General features: G+C 48.4%; 2 protein-coding genes across 3 annotated transcripts in view; one reads left to right on the top strand and one right to left on the bottom strand.

Moving 5' to 3' along the window:
- Positions 1–5,654: 5,654 nt before the first annotated feature.
- TIMM17A (translocase of inner mitochondrial membrane 17A) lies at positions 5,655–17,901 on the bottom strand. The gene is made up of 6 exons (XM_036827492.1): positions 17,833–17,901; positions 14,396–14,495; positions 14,199–14,262; positions 9,477–9,605; positions 8,635–8,745; positions 5,655–6,493 (listed from the first exon to the last, which is right to left on the bottom strand). Exons 1-6 carry the CDS (start codon positions 17,856–17,858, stop codon positions 6,408–6,410), a joined length of 516 nt encoding a protein of 171 aa, XP_036683387.1. The 5' UTR covers positions 17,859–17,901; the 3' UTR covers positions 5,655–6,407.
- A 6,680-nt stretch (positions 17,902–24,581) lies between these two features.
- Positions 24,582–25,406, top strand: part of LMOD1 (leiomodin 1) — a 33,437-nt gene continuing 32,612 nt past the window's right edge. For both annotated transcript variants that reach the window (XM_036829142.1, XM_036829134.1), the window contains exon 1: positions 24,582–25,013. In XM_036829142.1, the coding sequence (XP_036685037.1) occupies positions 24,753–25,013 (261 nt within the window). In that variant the 5' untranslated portion in view covers positions 24,582–24,752. The remainder of the gene's footprint in view (positions 25,014–25,406) is intronic.

Raw genomic sequence — 25,406 nt, 5'->3', positions numbered from 1 at the left:
GTCGTGGCTCGTGGGCTCTAGAGCACAGGCTCAGTAGTTGTGGCATGCGGGCTCTAGAGCACAGGCTCAGTAGTTGTGGCCCACGGGCTTAGTTGCTCCGCAGCATGTGGGATCTTCCCGGACCAGGGCTCAAGCCCGTGTCCCCTGCACTGGCAGGCGGATTCTTTTTTTTGATTTATTTATTTTGGCTGTGTTGGGTCTTCGTTGCTCCACGGGGGCTTTCTCTAGTTGCGGCGAGCGGGGGCTACTCTTCGTTGCAGTGCGCGGCTCCTGATTGCGGTGGCTTCTCTTGTTGTGGAGCACGGGCTCTAGGTGCGCGGGCTTCACTAGTTGTGGCACGAGGGCTCAGTAGTTGTGGCTCACGGGCTCTAGAGCGCAGGCTCAGTAGTTGTGGCACACAGGCTTAGTTGCTCTGCGGCATGTGGGATCTTCCTGGACCAGGGCTCGAACCCATGTCCCCTGCATTGGCAGGCGGATTCTTAACCACTGCACCCCCAGGGAAGTCCCGAGGGCCTTTTACCCTTGGCTGCAGAGTCAAGCATCTGTGGAACTATGCTGCTTCTCCTTTCAGCGTTCACATCTCCCTGGGGATAAGAGCATTCTCATCCCATCCATTCTCTTTCCTTCCTTCCGTTTCTCCTTCCCTCACTTTTGAATGCTTAGAATGCAACGTATCTTGGACATTTTGAATAATGGCTGAAAATCTTCTAGAATTGATGAAAGTGTGATTCTAAGGATTTAAAAGTTACAACAAATTGCAAGCAAAAATATAAAAATAAATCTACACCTAGACATGTTTTAGTTAAACTGAGGAAGACCAAGACATAAAGGTCTTAAGAATACCCAAAGAAAAAAGACAGGTTTCTTATAAAAAACCGACAAATGGAAATTGGACCAAGGACAGACCTCTCATTAGCAACAAGAGAAGCCAGAAGGCATTATCTTCAAAACACTGAGGAAAAAAACCTGTCAACTTAAAACTGTATACCCAACTAAACTATCATCCAAGAATGAAGGCAAATAAATTTTTTGATGACAAAAATTCAGTGTTCACCATCAACAGACTCCTACTAAAGAACTTCTAAAGGAATTACTTCAAGAAGGAAAATGAGATGAAAAAAGGAATGGTGAGCAAAAAAAGTGGGAAAATTTAAACACTGTATAAAGCAGCAATAATAAATATATATTAATAATGTTTGCATGAGGGAATCAGAGTAAAATGAAAATATTAGACTAAATGTATATAAGAACAGGGGGTGATTGAAGTTGAAGCATTCTAAACTCCTTGGATTATCAGGAAGAGAGGGAGAGGGATAAATGTGAGATTTTTTTCTTAGGTATGCGTTTTAAGATTTTCAAGAAAATCACTTAAGGAATATAAAATGAATATAACTCACAAGCCAACAAATGGGAAAATATGTAGTATGATTTTTAAAAATCAAGGAAAAAAAGGAAATGAGCTGGAGAGGATGGTACTTACCCTAGGCTGGAGGAAGCAGAGCTCATAAATACCCAGACGTAAACTACTCGTCAGTGTTCTAGCTCACATACTGGGCATGTACCTAACAGTATAGCCTCAAACTATAGAAAGCAGAAGTTAACAGAATTACAAGGGAAATGGGCAAATCCGCCAACAGAGAGGTTTACGTACCTCCCCCGGCAATTAACAGATCAAACAGACAAAAGTCATACAGACATAAAAGATCTGTACAAAAATGTCACAATCTTGACCTAATCAACACACACCAAACTTTGCACCTAACCATTAGAGAAAACACACAAAACTAACCATAGATAGGCCATGAAAAACTCGCAACAAAGAAAAGAATCGATGGCACACAGAACAACATTCCTTTAATCAGAATGCAATTAAGTTAAAACCAACGCTGGGAGCCAACTCTCCACGGATCACGTGCGCTTCTGCACATCTTGCAGAAATGAGCCGCTGAGTGCCCTTTGTTCTGGACCATCTGGTCGAGGATGCTTGTATAGAGAGCCACTCTGAAAGACAGATGGTGACTTCCTCTGGAGCAAAGGGTATGCTTATCATAATGGTTCTCAACCAGGACCGGTTTTGCCCACTAGGAGATATCTGACAACATCGAGAGACACATTTGGTGGTTACAACTGGGAGAGGAGGTGCTGCTGGCATCCAGTGGGCAGAGGCCAGGGATCCGACATCCTACATTGCACAGGACAGGTCCCCACAACTAATTATCCAGCCCTAAACGCCCACAGTGGTAAGGCTGGTAAACTGGCTTACACCCTTCCAAGACAGAGACAGGGTCTCGGTTTGGAGCAAAGGGAAGTCACGCTCACTATCTAGTATAATAAAGGTAATGTCTCCCTCAGAGGCAAAAGCAGGAATGCTACTGCCCACTATAAAAGCTCAGGGCATAAGGAGCTTTTATATAAAAGCTCCTCTCCTATAATGCCACCCACTACATCCCTAGGCATCCATCTGGATCCACCCATATAATCCTACCCTATGAGAAATGTTAGAGGACGCTCCTGAGACAGAAGGACTATGATACCAGAGAAGAACTTGGGTCCACACAAAGAAAAGGAGTGCTAGAAATGGAATCAGTTTAGATAAAATAAATCTTTCTATTTTTAGCTGCTCTAAAACAGAGGCCAGCAATTTTTTTTCTCTAACGGGCAAACATGTCAGGAGTTGTGTGCCCTGAGGTCTCTGACGCGGCCGCTTAACTCTGCTGTGTCGTATGAGAGCAGGTCGCTCATAAAACGTGAAGACGTCGTATGGCTGTGCACCAACAGAACTGTATTTATGGACACCGAAATCTTCATTTCATGTCATTTCCATGTGCCATGAAACATTTTTCTTCTTTTGATTTTTTTTCAACCCTTAGAAAAACTTTAAATCCATTCTTCACTCACAGGCCTTACAAAAAGAGGCAGCAGGGTAAATTTGGCCCTTGAGCCTTAGGTGGCTGACTTTTTCTCTAAAAGGTAAGGTACTGTACAAAGCAAAACCAGCAGCAAAGTACTGTGTGTTCTAAAACTAATGCACCACATGGTGGAGCTGTGACCACGCCGTCACAATCTGCAGACATTTCATATAAGAAAACAGATGGGCTTTCAACAGATGCAGCTGTAACCCACGTGTTCCAACCCTGACTCAGAAATTCACTATTTCAGGCCAATTTCACACAAAGTGTCAGATACTAAGGAAAAAAGGGAGAAGCAGATGGGATCTTTCTGATGAGCATTTCAACCTTGAAACTGAGGAAACCACTCCATTATTCCGGAAAAAGACCTAGGGAAAAATTTCTTCCTGTCTGCTTGTTTCTGCATTTATCTTGGTAATTAAAACAATTTTCATGATTTTACCTTTTATTCTGGGTTCTTGTACACCAAAATTAGTTTTAGAATATGCATTAAACATTTCAAATAGGTATTTTAAGATATTTATTAGAATCTAAACTACCTGGTTTCTATTATTTGCTAAACTTAAAAAAAAAATCAATGTATAACTGATTCATTTTACTGCACACCTGAAACTAATACAACATTGTAAATCAACTATACTCCAATAAAATTTTTTTTTAAATCACATCTTATAAAGCTTATCAATGGATTTCATAAATTTCAATTTTATTAGGAAACGGGTGATAGGTGAACAGGTACACAACGGTAAAGTATTGTAAAGTTAATCATAGAAGCTAGGTGATGGGTATATGTTTGTTCACTGTGAACCTCAACTCTACAGGTTTGATATTTTCATTGAAAAAATGTTGGGGAAAAAGGTGGAGGAGAGAAAACAAAACAAACCGCTCACCATCTCCTCCTGCTGTGCAGAGTGCGACAACAGGACACGGAGAGGGGACGGGAGGCTGCGGGGGCGCTCAAGCTGGTCCTCAGACCACCAGGAACGAGCCCGCTGGATAAACGGGGGCAGGCAGAGGACACAGCACACGAGGACGCTCTTGGGCGGTTATGAAACACCTGTGCGTGGAAACGCAGACGGCACGAGGCTTCCAGTAGAAAACCAGAGGAATGAAGTGTGCTTCCCCCTTCACCTCTCCTCCCCGGCCCCCCGTCTCCACACTAGACACGTGACGGAGACGGAGCCACTCCGCTCAGGCCAAGCCCCAGCAGGCAGGTGGGCGGCAGGCTCTGCCCAGAGCAGCAGCTCTCTTAAGTGCGGGACAGAGGAAGGGGGCATCCGCCGAGGACGAGAGGGGCACGCAGCAGGGAAACAACGGGAAAGGTTTTCGGGGTTTCTACCTGCCGTCCCACATACTGTGGAATTAAATGTCAAGTTCTTCAAAAGGAACTGGTTTTCCGTCTTTTTCAAGCTTCTTCTCTTCCCCCCCACCCCTCCTTCCAGAAAATTCATCTGTAACCAAGGATTGCTTCAGATATGCTGAGTTAACCAATAAAATGGCAAAAACATGCCAGCATCACATACACACACCCGTCAGACTCCGAATTCACAAGAAAGGAACTTACTTTCCAAACCAATATGCCATTTAAGAGTTTAGGAGACCTTAAGAAATGTAAAGCATTTTATCTGTGATTCAACATGCCCTCAGCTTTGAACTGTTCTTCTGATAACATCTCCTTACATTTACTCCTGGAAGTCAAAAGAGCTACAGACTGAAAGACAAATCCCAAATACTCACAAATGGCCAATAAGCGCGGTACGTTAGTCACCAGGAGAACGCAAATCAGAACCACAATGAGATACATCACACATACTAGACTGGCTATAATGTATTTATTTAAAGGAAAATAAAAGTGTTGGCAAGGATGTGGAGAAATGGGAACCTTCGTGCACTGCTGGTGGAAATGTCAAATGGTGCAGCGCTGTGGAAAAGTTTGGTGCTTCTTCCAAAAGTTAAACATAGAACTACCACATGCCCCAGCAACGCCACTCCTAGGTCTACACCCAAAGGAACGGAAAGCAGGGGCTCAGATATTTGTATGCCCATGTTATTCACAAGAGTCACACGGTGTAAACAGCCCAAGTGTCCATCAATGGATGAATGGAGAAATAAAATGTGATCTCTGCATACCATGCAATATTACTCAGCCATTGAAAGGCACGAAGTGTTGGTTTATGCTACACCACAGACGGACCTTAAAACATGATGCTCCATGAAATAAGAGCGACACAGAAGGACGAATATCGTACGGTTCCACTTATACAAGGTACCCAGAATAGGCAAACTCAGAGACAGCAAGTAGACCTGTGGTTACCAGGAGCTGGGGGAAGGCGGGATGGGGAGTTTCTGTTGGTGATGATGAGGAAGTTTTGGGATACACAATGGTGACTGTTACACTAATTTAAATTCCACTGAACTGTACACTTACAAATGGTTAAAATGATATGATTTCCTGTATATTTTACCACACAAAGATCGAACCAGCATTAGTAAATTAAATGCTTACTACGTACGTGGCACTGGGCCAAAATATGTGTGTGCTCACCACACCCACACGGATTTGCTCTCCGTTTCACACAGAGGCAGGCAAATGGGGAGTGACAGCCTGCCTCCTGTAAGGCCGCATGGCATCTCCACCACAGCCAGTAAAATGGCCTATTCTGAAATGCTAATCCATTTTCCAGGCCCGGCCAGACCCCAAAACACACCCTCGACGAAGATCAGCTTCAGGGGACTTGCAACACATTAAAAACAGCATGTATTTTACTTTCCAGCATACCATAAATGCCAAACTTTTCCAGGGCTATTATGCCCTCCAGGAACCTTCTCATACAGAACTGGGTATACCGGAAGGAAGCTTTTCTGATGATTAAGAATCAAGACACAGTAGCTTCAGAGGTGAAGAGAGTTTTGTATCCGACACCCTCAAAATCAAGACGTGGCATATTTTTTTACTTGCAAGGAGAAGGCTAAGCACTTTCCCGCAGCCTTCCAGCCCAGAAGTGTTTGCTGTGGACCAATCCTTGATGACTGCACCACGTGCAACTTTCAATGGACTCTGCATTATTTGAATTCAAGGACGAAAAGTAGAACTCTGCAACTTATCTTAATAGAAAGAGCAATCTCCTGGCGTTTTTTATTGTTTAACAGAACAAAACCAGGCAGAGAGGTCCCCAAGGAAATGATGGTCATGCTTCATTGCTGTTTGCCACTGGTCCTTCATCTTCCAAGCACTTACTGTTTTTCCTTCTAAAGATTTCAGACATTTATTTTGATCACAAACACAATCCAAGTGTGAATAAATAAATGTATTATCTTTTAAGACCCTCCCCCACCCCCCACGTTCCTTTAAATAGAAAAATGTGCTAAATGTCTCTTCACAGCCTATTTGGCCATAGTTGTCCCACCTACAGTTTTAAAAACAGACTGAATTTGACCTTCTGAAATCCTTCCTTGAACCGCAGCTCATTCTGTTACAGAAGTCCTGGGAGAGAGGTCCTACTGGTATTGTTGATAGTCCCCGAAAGGTGAGGATGGTAACTGGGCCGAAGGCAACTGGGAGGGGTCTTCAGCAAACGGAGGACCTGCAATTAAGAGGGAATTTAAACACCACCTGAATATTACGTAATTTAAAGGGACAAGTCTCTGTAGAGAGCAGATCAATCAACTCAGGAAAAAAAGTGCTGCATCAGAGCTGTAATCTGAATTTCTTTGTAGAGCTGCCCGATTCCCACGAGAGCGCCTTAACATATGGCAGCCTGGCGTCCCTTCTGCTCCAGAATGAGCAGCTCTCGAATGCTATGCCAGCAAAGTCAGATGGAATAATTACAGCAAGAAACAACATGCCAGTTTTAAAGCAACTGCTGAACAAGCTGCCATATCAGGACTGGACGAATCTCTCACACCTCCTGATGTATTTTTCAGTAGCTATTTAAAATTATTTTCACAAAGTTTAAGTACCTTAGTCATGTTTCAAGAGAACTCAGTAATACAATTTATATACAACTAAGTAAGGAATGGGTCCTGAAATAGGAAGACACCCCCATCCCCTAGCTTGCGCAGAACTAAGTGTTGTAGTATTTGCTTTCAAAGGATGAGACGGCCTGTGACCTAAGAAAAAATGTGGCTCTTTAAAAAAAAGACTTTAATGGGAATAATCACTCCTCTTTTCTTCAGGGAAACTGAGGCAGACTAAAAAATATCTGGAAGGAAAAGAGAAAGAGGACAGTGGTAAAGAGGGCTTTCTTTCCAACACTTTACTCCAGTGGTTTTTTTTTTATATTCTAAAAATATCTGTTCATTACAGAAAGCTGGAGAAGACACTGGGTGAAAAAGATAAACCAAAAATAACCATTGTTACCATTTCGATACAGTTTTATCTCGTCTTTCTGTTTTAAGAACTCTTTCATGTAAGTTAACTGGAAAAATATGATTAACTTTTCAAAGATTTTTGCCCCCGCATAGCCTTTCGGAAACACTCCTCCTGTCTAAAATAAAAAGCAGTTCTTTTAGAGAACTCCTTCCGAGGAAAGAAGCCTAAACCCAAGCAAACAAGGCTAAATCCTACAAGACAGTGTGACTGAGTTCTTGTTCTATCAATTTCTGAATTTCTGCAAACATGGAACTTTTCTCACATCTTATGTGAAGTCTTTCACACTAAAGTGCTAAACTAAAAAGCAAAATAAGAAAGTGGCCATCACAACAGAGTATTCAGTGAGAAATAATGATTGAAAACAGAAGCGAGGACCGAGGGCCCAGGAGTCACCCGGGTCATCCACTGGCCACGAGAAGCAGGCCTCAGAACCGTGCCCAAAAGACACCGAATCTCTCGCCTGGTGCCTCAGGGAAATCAAATCGAATCGGGAGCTGTGACCTGTCCCTAACTCTATGCTGAATCCTTTCCAAGCTCCAAAAATAACTTTCAACAAGTCTCACCATTCTGCATATTTCCTTCCCCAAATGCCAGGTCAGCTCTTCCCCACTATGATCCTCAGTGTCTTTCTGCTTCCTTCCAATGTCAAGGAATATTCCCATTTAGACAACTCAAGTTTTCTAAGTTACAAGAATCTGCACACGTTAACGGCTGAGCAGACACTCCCTGACCACGTGGTGATGGCCTGTGGACCACTAACCGCGCACCACTTCACCTTCCCCTGCACCAGGCAAGAGCAACAGGAGCAACACGTTACATCACCAACTTCTCAGAAAAACTCTCCTTCCAGCCCTAAGTGACCTCCAACCACGAGTCACCTTCTCCCGCTACTTCACCTTCTTCAAGGAAGCAGCACAACCAGATGATCTCACTTATCTGTGAGCGTGTCAGCCTGACACTCCCACGGCCCCCGGCAGCTAGAGCGGTGCCCCCCACACAGGCAGTAATAAGTTGGCGACTGACGGCCATCATTGTTCCACGTCTGCAGGGACCTTTCTTCCCGCACCGCTGAAATGATCGGCAATTTCTTAGAATGAGCAAGTGAGCGCTGCTAAACCCTAAGAACTATAAGGAAAGATCGACAGCATCATCTAGCCGAAGCATTCTGTTACTGAGATTAAACACAGCTAACTGCACCCACACGTGTGCAGAGCCACGGCCTATTACCAGAACCCTCACGAAGCACGGCGTATTCATGTGTGATGCAAAGATCTCAAACTACCACATTTTAGCAGACATCGGGAAACCATTTCAAACGTCTGAGCTGTGGTGTTAGGCAGAAAGACGACTCACCGTTGGGAAACTGGGCAGAGGCAAATCTTGTCAACAAGATACCAGCTCCTTCAATGAGAGCTAGCAGAATGCCACCCATCGCGGCTGACCCAACCATGGCCACTGGTCCGTCTGAGCACATTGAGAACAGAGAGGTTACTTCAACAGAAATCCAGGTTAATGTAAGATACCATAAAGCAAAGACCTGTCCATAGGGCTCCATGCTACCCCCCGTTCCCAAACCCCCTTTCTCGCTGACCAAGACTGGGGTCAGCAAACTATGGCCCGCAGGTCAAATCCAGCCCACGGCCTGCTTGTGTAAATGAAGTTGTATTGGGACAGCATGTGCGTTCATTCACGTACTGTCTAGGCTGCGCTCATGACAGCAGAGCTGAGTACGTGTGACGCAAGCCCTCACAACCCACGAAGCCCACACATTTACTACCTGGCCCTTCACAGAAGAGGGTGCTGACTCCTGGGCCCACCCACCACGCCCAAAGGGATTCTAGGTTGCTCTCTGTCCCAAAGACCCAGAAGATGGGTCTAAGCTCTTCACTCATAACAATGCTGTGTGACAGGTACGATGGTTAACTCCAGAGGCTGAGGAAAGAAACTGCCCAGTCACACAGCTAGAAAGTGGCAGAACCAGAACTTGAACTGCTCTTAACCACGGTGATCACTGGTTAGAGCCCCAGGCTCTCTTGTTCTCAACATTCCAAGTTAAGAGATCCTTTTACTTTTCCCCCCAAATCACCACATACACTCACACTATACCGAGTTACACAATGCTCAGTTTATCTACTACAGATGTCCCTAAATTCAGGCAGAGGTTGGCTTCAATGCGTGTGTCTCTGACTGCTTACTTCTTGCTGCCAGGATGGCTCCTGTTAAGGCACCACTCGTGATGGAGTTCCAGGGATCTTCTTTCCCTCTGACTTGAACCATACTGCAGTCAATCATGGAAAACAGACCTCCCCAAACTGCAAAGCTACCTATTTTATTTAAAAACAAAACAAATAAATTTCATTTTTTATATTTTAGACTTTAAATGTAATAGTCAAAAACAAGCTTAAATAACAACACTCACTATATTCTTAAAACTCTCACAAACACATGCAAACAAGTTTGAATAAGCACCGAACAGGAGTCAGAATACTTATCTTTTTAATAAAGCTTGGTTTGTATTACATCAGCAGGGAAATCAGCAATGGCCCAAAGCCTAAAAGAAATAAGCCAGGCCTAAAAGAGTTGGGCTAAACCCATTCAAACCCCCTTTCAGAAGACTGTGCATCTGTTTAAAAAGTGTCCTCCTTCCTTCTTTTCTTTTACTAAAGCTTCATCTTACCTCTATTTTTCTTTTCTTCAGTCAGTGCCACTGAGCACCTGCTCTACGAAAATCACCAACGTGAACACAGAAGAAACCGGGCTATTTTGGGATGTACTACAGGCGTAAGCCAATACACATAAAGGGCAAAAGGGTGATACAAACAGTTCGAATTATGGAACCTCGAGGGAACGGGAATTACCTTTCCTCTCTCATTTCTATCCTTTACTCCTCAAGCATGAAACTAAAAGCAACCCTAAGTCAGATTATTTTGCACTTTAAACTCTTCCTAAACACAGTGACTATTCTGTAAAATAAAAAACAAACACCCACACATACACATGTATAAGTACACACAAAACATAAAAAGGCAACACCAAGATTTTAATTGTCAGCATCTCTGGGTGACAGATGATAACAGACGATTTCACTGCTTTGTGCTTTTATTTTCCAAATCTTCTAAAATGAATACACATGACTTACACTCTATGAAGAGTTCTTATATTAAGATTAAAGAAAGAAGAAAAACCGCACTGAGGAGCCCTTGTCAGGTTATCCTTCACCCTCTGAAACCTCACAGCAGCAGGGGTGTGTTAATAAGGACAATAAACTGGGTTCCGCCAACTGTCTGAACCAGATCATCACCAGCACCCTTCTCCAGAGCTCACCCTGTGAGTTAAATCCAGCAGATATAACCAGTTAAAGCATGCACAAGGGACTTCCCTGGTGGTCCAGTGGTTAAGACTCCATGCTCCCAATGCAGGGGGCCCAGGTTTGATCCCTGGTCAGAGAACTACATCCCACACACATGCCGCAACTAAAGATCCCACATAACGGCAACAAAGATCCCACATGCTGCAACTAAAAAGATCCCGCATGCCACAACTAAAGATCCCACATGCCGCAACTAAAGATCCCGCATGCCGCAACTAAAGATCCCGCATGCCGCAACTAAAGATCCCGCATGCCGCAACTAAAGATCCCACATGTTGCAACTAAAAGAGCCCACATGCCGCAACTAAAGATCCAGCATGTGGCAACAAAGATCCCACGTGCCTCAACTAAAAAAAAGATCCCGCATGCCGCGGCTAAGAAAAAGATCCCGCATGCTGCAACTAAAAAGATCCTGGGGACTTTCCAGGTGGCACAGTGGTTAAGAATCTGCCTGCCAATGCAGGGGACACAGGTTCGTGCCCTGGTCCGGGAAGATCCCACATGCCGTGGAGCAACTAAGCCCGTGCACCACAGCTACTGAGCCTGTGCTCTAGAGCACACGGGCCACAACTACTGAGCCCACGTGCCTAGAGTCCATGCTCTGCAACAAGAGAAGCCACCGCAATGAGAAGCCCGCGCACTGCAACGAAGAGTAGCCCCCACTCGCCGCAACTAGAGAAAGCCCTTGTGCATCAACGAAGACCCAACTCAGCCAAAAATAAATAAATAAATAAATTTTTTAAAAATAAATTAATTAAAAAAATAAAATAAAAAGATCCTGCGTGCCATAACGAAGATCCCACGTGCCGCAACTAAGACCCGGACGAGACAAATAAATATTTTTTAAAAATAAAAATAAACTATGCCTGAGCCTCCTCCTTTTCGGTCCAACACTAAATACCACATACTACATACAAATGAAATAGTCCGTCCTTCTAACTCAGTGGCTCTGTGCCTGGGAGAGAGATATGTCCAGGTGTATTAGAATTATCTCACCAAATTCCTCAAACAAGGCTCTCCCACTCCCTCACAAGGGTCTGAACTCTCCCCACGCCAAGAATGACTGCCAGAGTAGCTATGGTGGCTGATGAGAGAGGAGACCGAGTCCACACGAAAGGGCGGCCCCGTGCGGGCAGCCACAGCCAGAGCAGGGTGAGGAGGCGTCCACAGGCAGGACACTCCCGTGCATGGAGATCAGTGTGCCCACGTGGAAGGGTGGCCTGTTATGGGGTGCCCTAGCCCAAGTCAGGCAAGGAGGAAAGTATTCGTATGAAAAGAGAAAAGAGAATGAACCTGTGGGGCTGGACTGGAGTTAGAGGTATCAGCGTGAACCCATGATTCCTAATACGTATAGATATACAGAAACATAGATACAAACTTGTGTATGTATGTGTACGTGGTTAGTGTGTGTTCATATACATACAGTACATTCCTAAGAAGGCCTGGGAACAGCAATGCCCCACAGCAATGATACACTTAGTGCCCAGATTTTGGCTCCTAAGTACCATTCTCAACTAGAAGGAAGCAGGACTCCTTGGGGACGGCTGACTCTACACTCAAGCAGGGAAAGTACAAGATGAGCCTGGAACATCTTGTTCCAAAACGCAAGGAAGGGCTGGAAGCATAATGGGGACATATCAAAAGCATGTCTTATTTCCACTATGAAAATACAAGACCTTTCAGGACACAACTATGACTTTCCCACACTGCCTTTTCCCAGGAGCTTAATTGGAAGAGCTCAGTAAACGCTCACTGAATTAACTGGAAGTGCCATCCCAGTACTTTTAAAATTCAAGACTCCATAAAGATTCCTCAGTAGTTTCCTTAAAAAGGCTGACCCCAATTCACTCACACCACAACCTACTCTTCCTCTATTTCACCCTGTTTTTTTTTTTTTTTTAAATTTTTATTTATTTATTTATGGCTGTGTTGGGTCTTCGTTTCTGTGCGAGGGCTTTCTCTAGTTGTGGCAAGTGGGGGCCACTCTTCATAGCGGTGCGCGGGCCTCTCACTATCGTGGCCTCTCCTGTTGCGGAGCACAGGCCCCAGACGCGCAGGCTCAGTAGTTGTGGCTCACGGGCCTAGTTGCTCCGCGGCATGTGGGATCTTCCCAGACCAGGGCTCGAACCCGTGTCGCCTGCATTGGCAGGCAGATTCTCAACCACTGCGCCACCAGGGAAGCCCACCCTGATTGTTTTTTAACCAAACCTTTATTCTTAGACTAGTTTCAGAGTCACAGCAAAGCCGTGAAGATGGTACAGCTCCCACGTACCCCACACCCAGTCTCCCCAGCATCTAACATCAGCACCGTGCATTTGTCACAGCAACCCAATACTGACACATTATTAACTGACGTCCATACTTAATTCACATATCCTTAGTTTTTATGTCCTTCTTCTGTTCCAGGACACCTCATAACATTTGGTAGTCATACCTCCTTAGGCTCTTCTTGGCTGTGACAGTTACCTGATTTTTTTTTTATTCACTGAAAATGCATGTGATAGAAGCAGCCTCTCAAGAAACCTGTTAAAACCTGTATGACTTCTGCATTTATCAAAGGTTCAGGGTTTGGTGTGTACTTTTTTTTTTTTTTTTTACTACTTATCACTCTTAAACAACACGGTAACCATTAAAACAAAGGAAAATTAGTCACTGTTTACTTTCCAGGGTGTACAATTATTACAGAGAGAAAAACAGGAAACAGATACACCATCACTTCAACCCTCGGAGCCTCAATTTCCTCATCTGGAAAATGGAGATAATAGTACTCACCTCCTGTGTTGCTGTGAGGACTAAATAAAATAATCCTGTAAAACACCTGGAGTGCCTGGCACATGGCAGGCACTCAATAAACAACAGACATTGGCTACTATCTTCTAAAGAAAACAAATGCTATAAAAACAGAGAAGATTATTTCTTCTGATGCACAAAATCACTAAGGAACGACTGAAAGTGCTAAGCCCATTTCATGTGTTATATGTGGTCTCTTCAGCCTGACTGTATGTTTGCAAGCAAATATAAGCTCCCAGCTTTCTTATTCTCCCCTCTCCCAGCTTCTGAGTTACCGAGCTTAAAGAGTGTGATGAACATCCACCTTTGCGCTGACCTCGGCACAATGTCCCAAAGCTAAGCCTGGAGGGAGCCCCACCCGTTCCATCAATCCCTAGCACACACCCTAAGGCTTCTGCTCACATCCTCCTCAGTTTCATGCTAACCCAGAAGTTATCACTCCTGACCCTCACAAACCTAAGCTGCAGACACACTGTCTGGATAAGAGGGGAAAATCAAATGAAACCAAGCAAAAACAAAACCCCACTGAGCTTCTGAAGGACAGATTTTCAAATGGATGCAACAATTCAAGTTAACTTTCCAAATAAATCATAAATCAAGCATTCGCATTGATACTAACTTGTGACAAGCTGTTATTTAGACCAAACTAAAATCACTAACTGGTATAATCTAAAAAAGAAGAAAACAAACCAGAGTTTCATCTTCAAAAGAATAGGAAAAAAATCATCTGAAGTACAAATGGCAACATTCTGCTTACCTCCCAACTGTGGGGCCCTGGTTCTAACGGCTGTCAGACTCCCTCGCAGTCTGTGGTTTACTCCCTATAAGGAAACAAAAGGAAGCAACCAAAAATACATCAGGAGTCTAACACACTTCCAACCCACTGATGGGGCCCAAGTGACATTCGCAAACGGGTCTCAAGTAATGATGACATGAGACCATTCACCCACTTACCACCGGAGAATTGCGAAAACCTTTGATTGCTTGAAAGATCCCGCCACCTATGGTTCCCATCGTAAAGGCCCCACCACAGTCGTCCACAATGCGCCAGGGGCTAAGAACAGAAAAGAGAGAGAAAAAAAAAAGATGAGCTTATTTCTCATTTATAAACCATAAAACCCTCTTTGTTAATAAGGGATATACAACAGATTCCAGGGCAGGGCTCACTGCAACCAGTAACATCTGGCCCATAAAATACAGACAAAGATTAAGGATTCTAAACAGATCCACATCTATTCAGCCCAAGTCTTCTAAGCCACAGGGAATGGAACTGGCTTCAACTCCCTACTGTTCACAGCACTTTATTCATTCACTCAACTACTAGTGCATCTATTCCAAGGCACCGTGAAAAGCAAATAAACAAGCATTAGGAAATTACACTGTAATCAACGGTGACCCAGTCGCCTGGGGATCAAGGAAAGCTCTCCAGCTGTAGCAAAATTTAAAGCTGAGACCCAAAGAATAAAGTTTCAACAGGCGCAGAAGAAGACACATTATTTAAATTTTAAAACTTCTTTTTGGGTTTACTGAGTCCAAGTTAGCATTTGGAACTTAAGTTTGTATCAGATCCACTTAACACACTGGTAACCTCTAACATCTGATAATTGGAGGTTAAATGCGTACACCCGGCTTCCAAATGCAGCACCCTAACTCATGCAGCACAATGACATGAGTAATCTGATCAGTAGAACAGAACCACTATTCTAGGAATCTGGCTTATTAAAAAGTCTGTGAATGGGAATTCCCTGGCAGTCCAGTGGTTAGGACGCGGCACTTTCACTTGTGGTGGCCTGGGTTCGATCCTTGGTTGGGGAACTAAGATCCCGCAAGCCTCGCGGCATGGCCAAAAGAAACAAAAACAAAAACAAGTCTGTGAATAGTTCAATTCATAAATGTCTTTTGCAGTGTCAAGGGTAAAATGCTGTACCGACCCTATGGGCAATCCAACTGCTCAAGTAAACGTGTGAGTTCAGCGCATCGTTGCTGCTGAAGAATCTGAATAAGAAGTAATTTCTCACTTTGCCAGATCGACACGAAACACCTGGTCCTTTCCAAGTCTAACACAAATCAGGAGCTTGTACAGAATGACGATCTCACGCAGCAGATGTTCCAACTGTCAGCCTGATGCTTCGGGGCCTTGCTACCCAAGGCTTGCTTCCTGCAGGCCTAAATGCAAAATCAGCAACACCTGGGAACTCATTAGAAATGCAGGCCCTGGGGAGGTCCCACTCAGGACCTACTAAATCAAGAGTCTACAGCTTAACACAATCCACGGGTGACTTGATTTCACTTTAAAAGTTTGAGAAGCAGTGCTCTGAGAGACTAAAAAGGATTAGGAAAATTTCTTCAAAATGGTAGAAACATTAATAGAAGTAAAGAGATAGGGAATTCCCTGGTGGTCCAGTGGTTAAGACTCGGTGCTTTCACTGCCGGGGCCCAGGTTCGATCCATGGTTGGGGAACTAAGATCCCACAAGCTGCGTGCTGCGGCCAAAAAAATAAAAAAGTAAAAAGGAAAGACAAAGGAGAGTCACTAACTCTAAATGATCGAACCTAAATGATCCTACAATCAGAATGAAAATGAGTATTTAAAAAATCAGTAAAGAATAGCAGGATTCAGATCAGAGAGCAGCCACAGTATTCCAAGAGAGGACGTCCAAAACAAAGGCAAGATGGAAATAGTTTCTGAACTAAGTCTGGCTAAATCAAGGTTCCTGCAGGGAAGTGATGGATACAGAAAAAGAAGGTTGAAGCCAGACTCTAAATGTAAATGCCAGACAAATATAGGGCAACAGGGAACCAATAACTAACCACAAGATTAAAGTTATCATTTATTAAGTATCAACTATGTTTCAGGTGCCTTATAGTGCAAATAACCTGATTTTCAAGAAAGCCAGCTTATTTTCTTAGAGACTCCCTAATCTTTTAACTTTGCAGAAGAGTATTCCTGTCTCCTCTCCATTTTACAGATGAACAGAGGCCCAAGGTCATATAGGTAATAACTGGTAGAACCAATTTAAATACAAAATCTAGTACGCCAAAGGCCCCAAATTCTTTCCACTATATCCTATAGACTAGGGCTTCTGAAAAGAAAACACATGATTAAAAAGTATTCAGGACGATTAAGTACCTATGATGTATTAAAAAGGACTGAAGAAAAGGAAAGCAATTAGGAAACTACTGTAAAAGGCATTAAGGCTGCCAGGTAAGATCCTGACAATAGGAAATGAAAGGTGGAAGGTTTGAAAGAATTCAGGCTGCCTATGGCGTTGGGGCGGGTGCAGAGGGAGGAGAAAGATGCTTATAGTTTGTGCTCGGATGACTTCACAAAACAGGGTAGTCCAGAAGATCAAAGCAGTTTTGAGTATAAAACCAACCAGACAACTGACTGTACTGCTTCAGGACATATGTACTGAGAAAGCAAAGGGGCCACCTAATGAAGCAGTAGATGAAAATTCATGATTCCCATAACATCTTTAACCCAAGAAAGTCAAGTATTTTCCCCTCTTGCCAACCTGCTTCACGATATCATAGCCAAGAGCAGGTGACAACAGCAGCGTACGGCATGCTGAGTCCCGCACACCTGAGCACAACCCAGGAAGGGGGACCACTACCTTTGGAGAAGGTAAATTTAAAGAGCTGGGAGGCGCTGAAACATACACTCTGTATCTTATTTCAGGGAGGAAAAAAAGCACAAAGCAGGCAACATGGCTAATGCTGGCAAGGTCAGAATGTAAAGCCCTGGGCCTTTTCACACAGCTGGAGAACACCTTGGTTCTTGCTCTTACAAAAAACACAGGTGATTAACCCAAAAAACAAGATTTGATTTTTCACTCATGACCTCCGAAGCCTTAAACTGTGTGCGTGCCTGACTCCTCTATGCTTTCATTCCTGGGACCGACCGAGCGCGGGGCAGAGACCACCTCCCCTCGCTAAATGCCGAATGAACAGAGCCCCGTCGCCGGCTTTTCGAGAACACACGCTACTCTCCCCGTTTCCCCGACCGCGCCGCCCCTCCCCACGGGGAAACCCCAGCCCGGACCACGGCCGCCGCGCCCACGCGGACCCTCCCCGGGCACCGCCTCCTCCCCACGCAGGCCGAGCCACCCGAGCGCAAGGACGAGCCCAAGGTCGCCGGCGGGCAGAGGGGCTGCTCCCGACCCGCGGGCCGGGCAGGGGCCGGGGCCACACAGCCGAGACGGGGCGCCCTCGAGTTACCGCAAGGTCACCTGGCGCGGCCCCCGCGGCCCCCGCGGCCCCCGCTGACTAGCCGGCTGCTCACGCCCGGGTGCCCACGGCCCCCGGCGCTGCCGAGCCCGCGGCTGAGAGCGGCCTCGCTCCGGGGGCCGGGCAGGGGCAGAGGGGCAGGCGGCGGGCGGCGGGCGGACTCACCAAGGCTCGCGCGCGTACTCCTCCATCTTGACTCCGCCGCTCCGCGACGCCGGGCGAGCGGGGCGGGGCCTGGCCCGGCGGCGGAAGTGATCCCAGGCGGAGGGCGTTAGAGTGTGCGGGGATTGGCTCGCCGCCTCCTCCCGCAGCCAATGGGAGCCGGGGATAGGGCTGCGGGGCAGAAGGCGGGGCTCCGGGCGGAAGGCAAGGCTCCGGGCGGGGGCGGGGCGCCCGGGGCCCCCAGGTGCCCCCAGGTGCGGAGAGGTACCCGTCACTGAAGCTGCGGGGCCAGGCCGAAGACAAAGCTGGTGTTGCTCCGCTAGGGTTCCCAGAACTTCCGAACACGTTTCTTTGTTCTAGTACCTGGCTGTCAAGTGTGGATTAAATGCTGCCTACTTCGTCAGAGTTGGTGAAGCCCCACCGACTACCCGGAGCTCCTTTAGGGCAGGCGGTGCCCGAGTCCTTTAGAGTCTCGGGGCCGGACTGTAGTGGATGTTGCATAAATGTTTGTGAACATCTGGGGCGCCGCGTCCCGTGGGGGCCCTCGACGTGGGGGACAGCGACAACGAAGCCTCTTTCAGACCTCACTCCAAATGATCACCGGGAGACGTGAGGGGTGTTTAGCTCAGAGAAGAGGTAGCAAAAGGCTGGGGACCCCGGGCCCTTTCAGCGTGCAGGCAGCAAAACCTGTCATGTGACAGCTGCTACGGGAGCTCTTCCCCATCCTGCACTTTTGAGGTTGACTTTGAAACTTGTATATATTTATTTCCTGGGAAAGTTAGTGTAATAAATAATAGGAAACTGCAAGGAAGAGTGACGTTCCCTCCAAAATCTTGGAAATAAGGTGAGCAAATAAACTGAGCCCTCCGTAGAACCAAATGAAGACTGTCAGCAAAATGTGTCTCATACTGAAAAGAACAGTTCAAACCAGTCCTGTGATTTGGATGCCTAAGTCCAAGAGGGCTTATTTGGAATGTGACTCTGATTAAGAACGCTTCAATCTAATTAATTGACAGCCTGAAGATAATGTGGGCGACGGGCAACCTGGGACCTGGAAAGAGTCACCAGGCAGCAAGAGTCCTGGTGGGCATAAGTATTTCAGTAACTAGAGATTTGCGTTCTCATGAGGTTCTGGTCTCTCCAGGACCCAGAGGAAATATCCCTTAGCTCCTATTCCATATTCATTATGCAATCTTCTGATTGTTATTTGGTTTCTGAATGGATTTTCCTTTAAGAGAGAATGCTCATAACTATTCCCATCCACTCGGTGGTTATACTGGTTTATGCATTCACCTCTTGTGAGGTTGGTTCCCTTGAATCAAATCAGTCACCAGGAATGGTGATCATACCAAGCTGCTGAGTTTGCAAAGCTGAGGCCCAGACTCTAGGCTGTGGTTACCCGGCTCACTTCATCCCAACAGTCCCTCTCCTGGAGCAGCCTACCATTCTGGAGGGCACTGCTCACGTGGCCAGCAAGCGTTCTTGGACTTCTCACCTTCTGTTTTCTGTAACTGCAGCAGATAACAGGGTGAAGCAGAGAGTTGGGCCTGGGCGAGGCCTAGGACTTCACCTTTGGCCAGAGAAGGAAGCCGCCCCCATGCCCCCCACACCCCCAGAAAATATCCCTATCCATCTTGGAAGAAAAGAGCGTAGTGAGTCTTCAAGAAGTCTGCAGAGCTGAACGGTCAGTGACATGAAGGAATGACATCAAGACCAACAGAGGAAAGGAGTGGGGTCCTGAGAGGGACCTGGCCTGAAGGGGAGGGGAGTCTGAGATGGTGACCCAACGCCCCTGGGCACGTTTGGTGAAAGTCGGTGTGCTCGGCCCAGTGTAAGGCTGTGCTGGAACCCTGCGACCCAGGTCCTCCGGGTATTGCTTTGGGGAAAGCAGCTCCCTGTGTGAACTGAAAGAGCTGTGACCCGGGGCCCGTTTTGCTGTGAGATTTCCCCCAACCGAACAAAGTGAAGGAAGGAAGATCCTCCCTCAGAAACCACGCGGAGGGATGTGAGGTGCCGGGGCCAGCAGTGACTCTGATGCCTCTTGCCCACCCCGTCCGTCCCCCACCCCACAATGAGCTTTCATTCGTCTTCTGCTCTTGGACAAGTAGAACTTGTCTTCTTTCTTGGGGAAGGACCACTTTCAGAGGCTAGGGTTGGGCACAGGGCCATTTGATAGATATTAAGGGTGCCAAGGTTGTGCTGAACCGAGAAAGTAACAAGAGGGATTGGTAATCCCAAATCAACTGTAAGACCCTTCCCCTGTGCTCAGAGTTGCCTTAGTGTAAGGACTGGGGTGGAGAGAATACTAAAAATATCGACGTGGTTCCTACCCTCAGGGTCTTCCAAATGTACTTGGAGAGAAAGAATAAGCACTTGAGAAATAGCTGTTGGGTCAAAATTGTAAAATGCCAGCGTGTGACAGAGAACGTGCTAAATGCTAGAGGCATTCGAAGGGGAGAGAGCGCTGGGGGGGCTGGCGTGTGCTTGCAGAAGGGTCCTGGGGGAATGGCAGTCAGGCTGGAGCCTGAAGATTGGGAGGATTCTGCTGGGTGAGGGGGGGTCAGAGGGAGAGGGGATGCCAGCGACAAGGCACAGGAGCAGGAAGGACTCAGCGTTGTCACCATGTGGGCTGCTGGTCCCACTGGGACGGTAGGGAACCTGAGAAGCGGGAGAATGAGGCTTTCTCAGGGGATAGAGTTCCCGGCCATGGAGGTGGGGAGTGTGAGCCAGAGGCAGGGTCAGCTGTGTGTTGGGAGACAGTTCTCCACAGACCTCTCCCATTTCTACACATCTCGAGCATCAGAAGCTCACCTCTGTCCGAGAGCGTTGCTGTAAGCAGGTGGCCTGGGACAGCTCCAGACATGACTTCCTCTGGAGCAGGTGTATTTATGCTACAGGATAGTGAAGGGACAGCTCTCTCCCTCCCCTCCCTGGAGCAGACTGTCTACCTTCCAGGTAATAGTGATGTATTAAAGTTTTATCTACTTTATTCAAGTAGCTGAGGGAGTTCCTTCCAGAAGGATGCTGTCTTTTCGGTAGACGGTGAGCTCACCGGGTGAAGAAAAGGCTGGAAGCAGCTTGGGTGAGGGGCGCGAAGGAGGAACCCTTCTCTCCACCCAGACCCCACCCTCGGAGAGGGGTGGACATTTTCAGAACCCGCCTGCCACTTAGGGGGTCCTGGCCCCCAGTGGGTTGGGCTCCATTGAGCCAGAGGTTTGGGGACCTCAAGAGCTCCACGCAGCAGGAGGTCACAGGCCACGTATGTGGCTCCAGACCCCAGCCCCACCTGGCCCGTCAGATCGCCATGGACAAGTGAGGCTGGCACCACAGCCAGCTCTGGGTCTGGGGTTCCAGTCTGTGACTGGGGCGTGTTTGGGGTTTTAGCCGGGCTGGGGCGCGGCGGGTGGGGAGAGGAGGCAGTCTCTTGTCTCTCTTCTGCCCTCTTTCCTCCCCCTGCCCTCCTTGCAGGAAGACACGTGTCCGGCCTGTGGTCTGCCTCCGAGCTCTCCTCTGTCCACTTCTGCCCATCCCAAGCGCGCGGGGCCAGGCCGGCGGCTTGCTTCAGAGACAAAGTCTGCTACTCCAGAGAAACTTCCAGGCTCCCTGAAAAGGAGAAAGCCGGTGTGGTCGTATACTGAGCGTGAGCAGACTGAGTGCTTACGGCGTCCGACGCTCTGCCACACGCTCTGTGTGCATCGCCTTGTGTGATATATTTAATACCTTCGTAACCCTGGGCAGGATGTTTTTTTCTCAAGGTACTTTTAAGATTCTCGTTTTCCATTTCCTGCAGCTCAGAGTGGTTAAATAACTTACACAAAGTCACACATCTCAGATTTGAGCCCACGTCATTCGACTCCTGAGCCCGTGGCCTTATCTGCTACACTACACTGCCACCCCGTATTCCTGAAAATGTGACTTTGTGGGGTCACTCGGCCCAGCTGAGAGCCACCCTAAGCATTAGTTAATTGCTTCTGGTCCCTGTCCCCCGACACGTACACAGGTTTTGGCCAGAGTTTGGGGTCCCTTTCCCTTCCTCCGTCTGGCACAGCAGTGCTGGGTTTTCTCTGGGGACTAGGCCATCCCATAATCCCGATACTCAAGATGAATTTGTTTTGGGTGGAAGTGGATTCTGAGCTTGGATAACCGTTGCCCCTGGAGAGTGAGTGGGGCGGTGGTCCCTCGCCGCAGGGGCCCAAGTCCTCCAGCCCCACAGGTGATGCCTTTTGGCTTTCAGGGTCTGCGAGCTGGCACCCGGAGCCCGGGTTCTAGGAGCAAGAGGCTTTGGACCGAGTCGCATCAGAAGAGCCAGCTGTTTGGCATCGTGGGACCGAAGCCGAGAACATGCTGGGCTTCTGTGCAGAAACCTTTGGTTAGGAGGCCGGGAGTCCTGCCTGGAAGTATGGAAGCTTTGGGTCTTCGTTTCTGTGCGAGGGCTTCCTCTAGTTGCGGCAAGCGGGGGCCACTCTTCATCGCGGTGCGCGGGCCTCTCACTATCGTGGCCTCTCGTTGCAGAGCACAGGCTCCAGACGCGCAGGCTCAGTAGTTGTGGCCCACGGGCCCAGTTGCTCCGCGGCATGTGGGATCTTCCCAGACCAGGGCTCGAACCCCTGTCCCCTGCATTGGCAGGCGGATTCTCAACCACTGCGCCACCAGGGAAGCCCCTAGGCAGTTGCTTCTTGCTCTCCTGTTTCACCTTGCCTCCTAGTACGTGGAGTTGTTTTTTACCTCAATAGATGACACATTTAAAAGAGAATGACCGCACTGTAATTATTCTTGCATCTCTCTCCCTATAGTGCCTGGCCGGGTGAGATATAAACACAGCGCCCTTGAATGAATGAATGAGTGAATGATGAGAACGAGGGGAGGAGATGAGTGTGCAAACACATGTGTGTGCATGCCTGTATGCATGGTTTCTGCTGAAGGACAGACGGAAAGACAAAGATGAGCGAGGAGGTGGGGCGTGGAGAACAGAACCTGGGCCAGGAGAAGAAGTGAGTGATTATGACGCCTACAGACAGGGCTTGTGTGCTCAGTGCCCGTCAGGCGTATCAACCGCGTGGCTCACGTGTAACGCTCACAACCATTCTCCGAGGCTGGCCCCAGCGCTGTCCTTATTTTATAGATGGTGAAGCTGGGTCTCAGGGAAGGAGGTGGCTGGGCCAGAATCGCACGTCGGCTGAGCAGGGAGCCCAGGACCTAAGCAGGTCGGCCGCCCGGGGAGCCCGAGCTTGAACCGTGGAACCAGCCTCCCTGTTTTGCTCTCCGCGGCCCCTGCACTTCTCTTTGGAGGCGTTTTGTAAACTCTTTTTTTTTTTTTTAATAAATTGTTTGAAATTACTTGTTTATTAACTGTCTTCACGGATAGACTGTAAACTCCAGGAAGGCAGGGACCACATGGATTTTTCTATCCTTAGTTTCACCCCTTGCTCTTGGACTGGTGCCTGCCACGTGGTCTGCACTCATCAGTATATGCTCACCGACTCGCCCACAGATGCCCCGCCTCTGAAAAGAAACAACCCCAGGAGCCCCCCAAGCCCCTCCGCCCCCTTCCCGTCGGCTCTGCCTGCTCCCCTCTGCCCTCCAGCCCCAACAGCCAGCCCCAGCTCCTCCCAGCCGTATCCTGAAGCGCGACTAGCCGTCGGTCAACGCCAGGGCCAAGTTTTTCTCCCAGACGATCCCTGGAGTCAGCAAGCGCCAATGGGTGACTGTCTCTCTCTGGCTCAGGGTGGACCGACGCCAGGAAAGATCGAAGCCGCTACGCGGTGGGTTACAGCAGGGCTTCTGGAGGGATTCTGTGGCAGGAGATTGAATGTCCCTGCGCCTTTTGCAGGGCAACGAGAGGGATGAGCAGTGAAAGACCTTTCACGAAACCTGCCAGACCCATTGCAGTAGGGTCTCTCCCAACAGCCCAGAGTTATATTTCCCTGGATTTGCACATGGTGGGGGCCTGCTGCCCCTCCTGATGCCCCCACGGGAGGTGCCCCCGCAGAGGAAGGAGCCGACGGGGCGGAGGGAGGTGGGAACCCTCTTCCCAAGAGCTCGTGGAGGCCGACGGCCCTGTCAGAGTTCCCTGACTTCTGCACCTCACACTTTCTTGCTCAAACAGCCTGCCAGTTTTCGGTCTGGGAACACAGTGAGGATTTATTCTCTCTCTCTCGCTCTCTCTCTCGCTCGCTTGCTCGCTCGCAAGAAGTGGCCACGGCAGACGGGGGCCTCTGATGCTGGGCCCTCCTCGGCAGGGGAGAACGAGTGGGTGGCTCGGGGCTTCTGGAATAGAGTTCTGTCCTGGGGCTGTAGCCACTGGGGAGTGCCCAGCACACTACCAAATACAGTAGAAAGGAGTCAGTGGGGCACGTGCTGACCACAGCGCCGTCCACCCCGGGTGGAGGCGTCACGTGTGCGCTTGAACAGGGCAGGCCCGGGGCTGGCCGCTCGTGAAGCCCGCGTCCTGTCTGCTTGCTTTTCTGGCTCTCCGTGGCTCTCGCCTGCTTCTGCCAGCCTCTGCATTTTTGTATTATATCTTTTTCTCATTGCGTGGCCCCCTTGTCTTTAAAAGGCTAAATGCTCTGTGCTAAATTTGGTCACACAGCGCTCCAAGATTCCCTGGAATGTCCTCAAGTTGCAAACAGCTCTGACAGCGAGGCAGGCCCGCCCCCGCCCGGGGATTGGCCTCTCCTTCCAGGGCTGGGCCGTCGTGGGGCCTTATTGGCTGCTGGCTGGACCAGCCCGGGGCCGCTAGCCCTGGGCTTCGGGAAGCTGCTGCTTCTCCCAGTTCACACTTGGGCACCTGCAGCAGGCAGGGCAGGGGAGCCAAGGTCCTCGACCCGCTGGGGGTCCGCTCCGTCCAGAGCAGCTCGCACCCCGTCCCGGCCCTCCAGGACCTCCCCGCAGCCCTCGCAAGAGCAGCAGCCCACTTTGCCAAGATGTCCAAGGTAGCCAAGTATCGCCGGCAGGTGAGCGAGGACCCCGACATCGACAGCCTGCTGTCCACCCTGTCTCCTGAGGAGATGGAGGAGCTGGAGAAGGAGCTGGACGTGGTGGACCCAGATGGGAGCGTCCCCGTGGGGCTGCGCCAGAGGAACCAGACGGAGAAGCCGTCCACGGGCGTGTACAACCGGGAAGCCATGCTCAACTTCTGTGAAAAGGAGACCAAGAAACTTATCCAGAGGGAGATGTCCATGGATGTGAGTGGGGGTGGGGGGGCGGGGGAGGGGGAAGGGAGGGGGAGGGAGAGGGAGGGGGGAGGGGGAGACCCCGACGCCACGATGAGGATGCTCTTTCCTTAGAAGAAGAGTTCTTGCTGGCAAAGGATTTAATGTTTCAGAACCGATTGTCATCCCCTGAACTGGCCGTGTGAGCTCCTTACCCCTATTTGCTGTCTCATGAAGCAGAGGTCGGATGTGTTGGGGGGACCTGCACCCACGTATCTCGCGGGGCTGCTAGCAACTTGGGAGCTGGAGGGGACGCCCTTGGGGTGGTCACTGTCGGGTTGGCTCCACCCGGACGCCCACACCTGGCTTTTTTCCTTCCCGTTTATCCCACCCTCCTGGCAGGAAGAGAGACTGGGCTTGCGGTCT

This window comes from Balaenoptera musculus, chromosome 1 (assembly GCF_009873245.2).
Source record: "Balaenoptera musculus isolate JJ_BM4_2016_0621 chromosome 1, mBalMus1.pri.v3, whole genome shotgun sequence".
NCBI lineage: Eukaryota > Metazoa > Chordata > Mammalia > Artiodactyla > Balaenopteridae > Balaenoptera > Balaenoptera musculus.
Note: the sequence above shows the minus strand (reverse complement) of the source record. Positions and strands in the feature narration are given on the sequence as shown.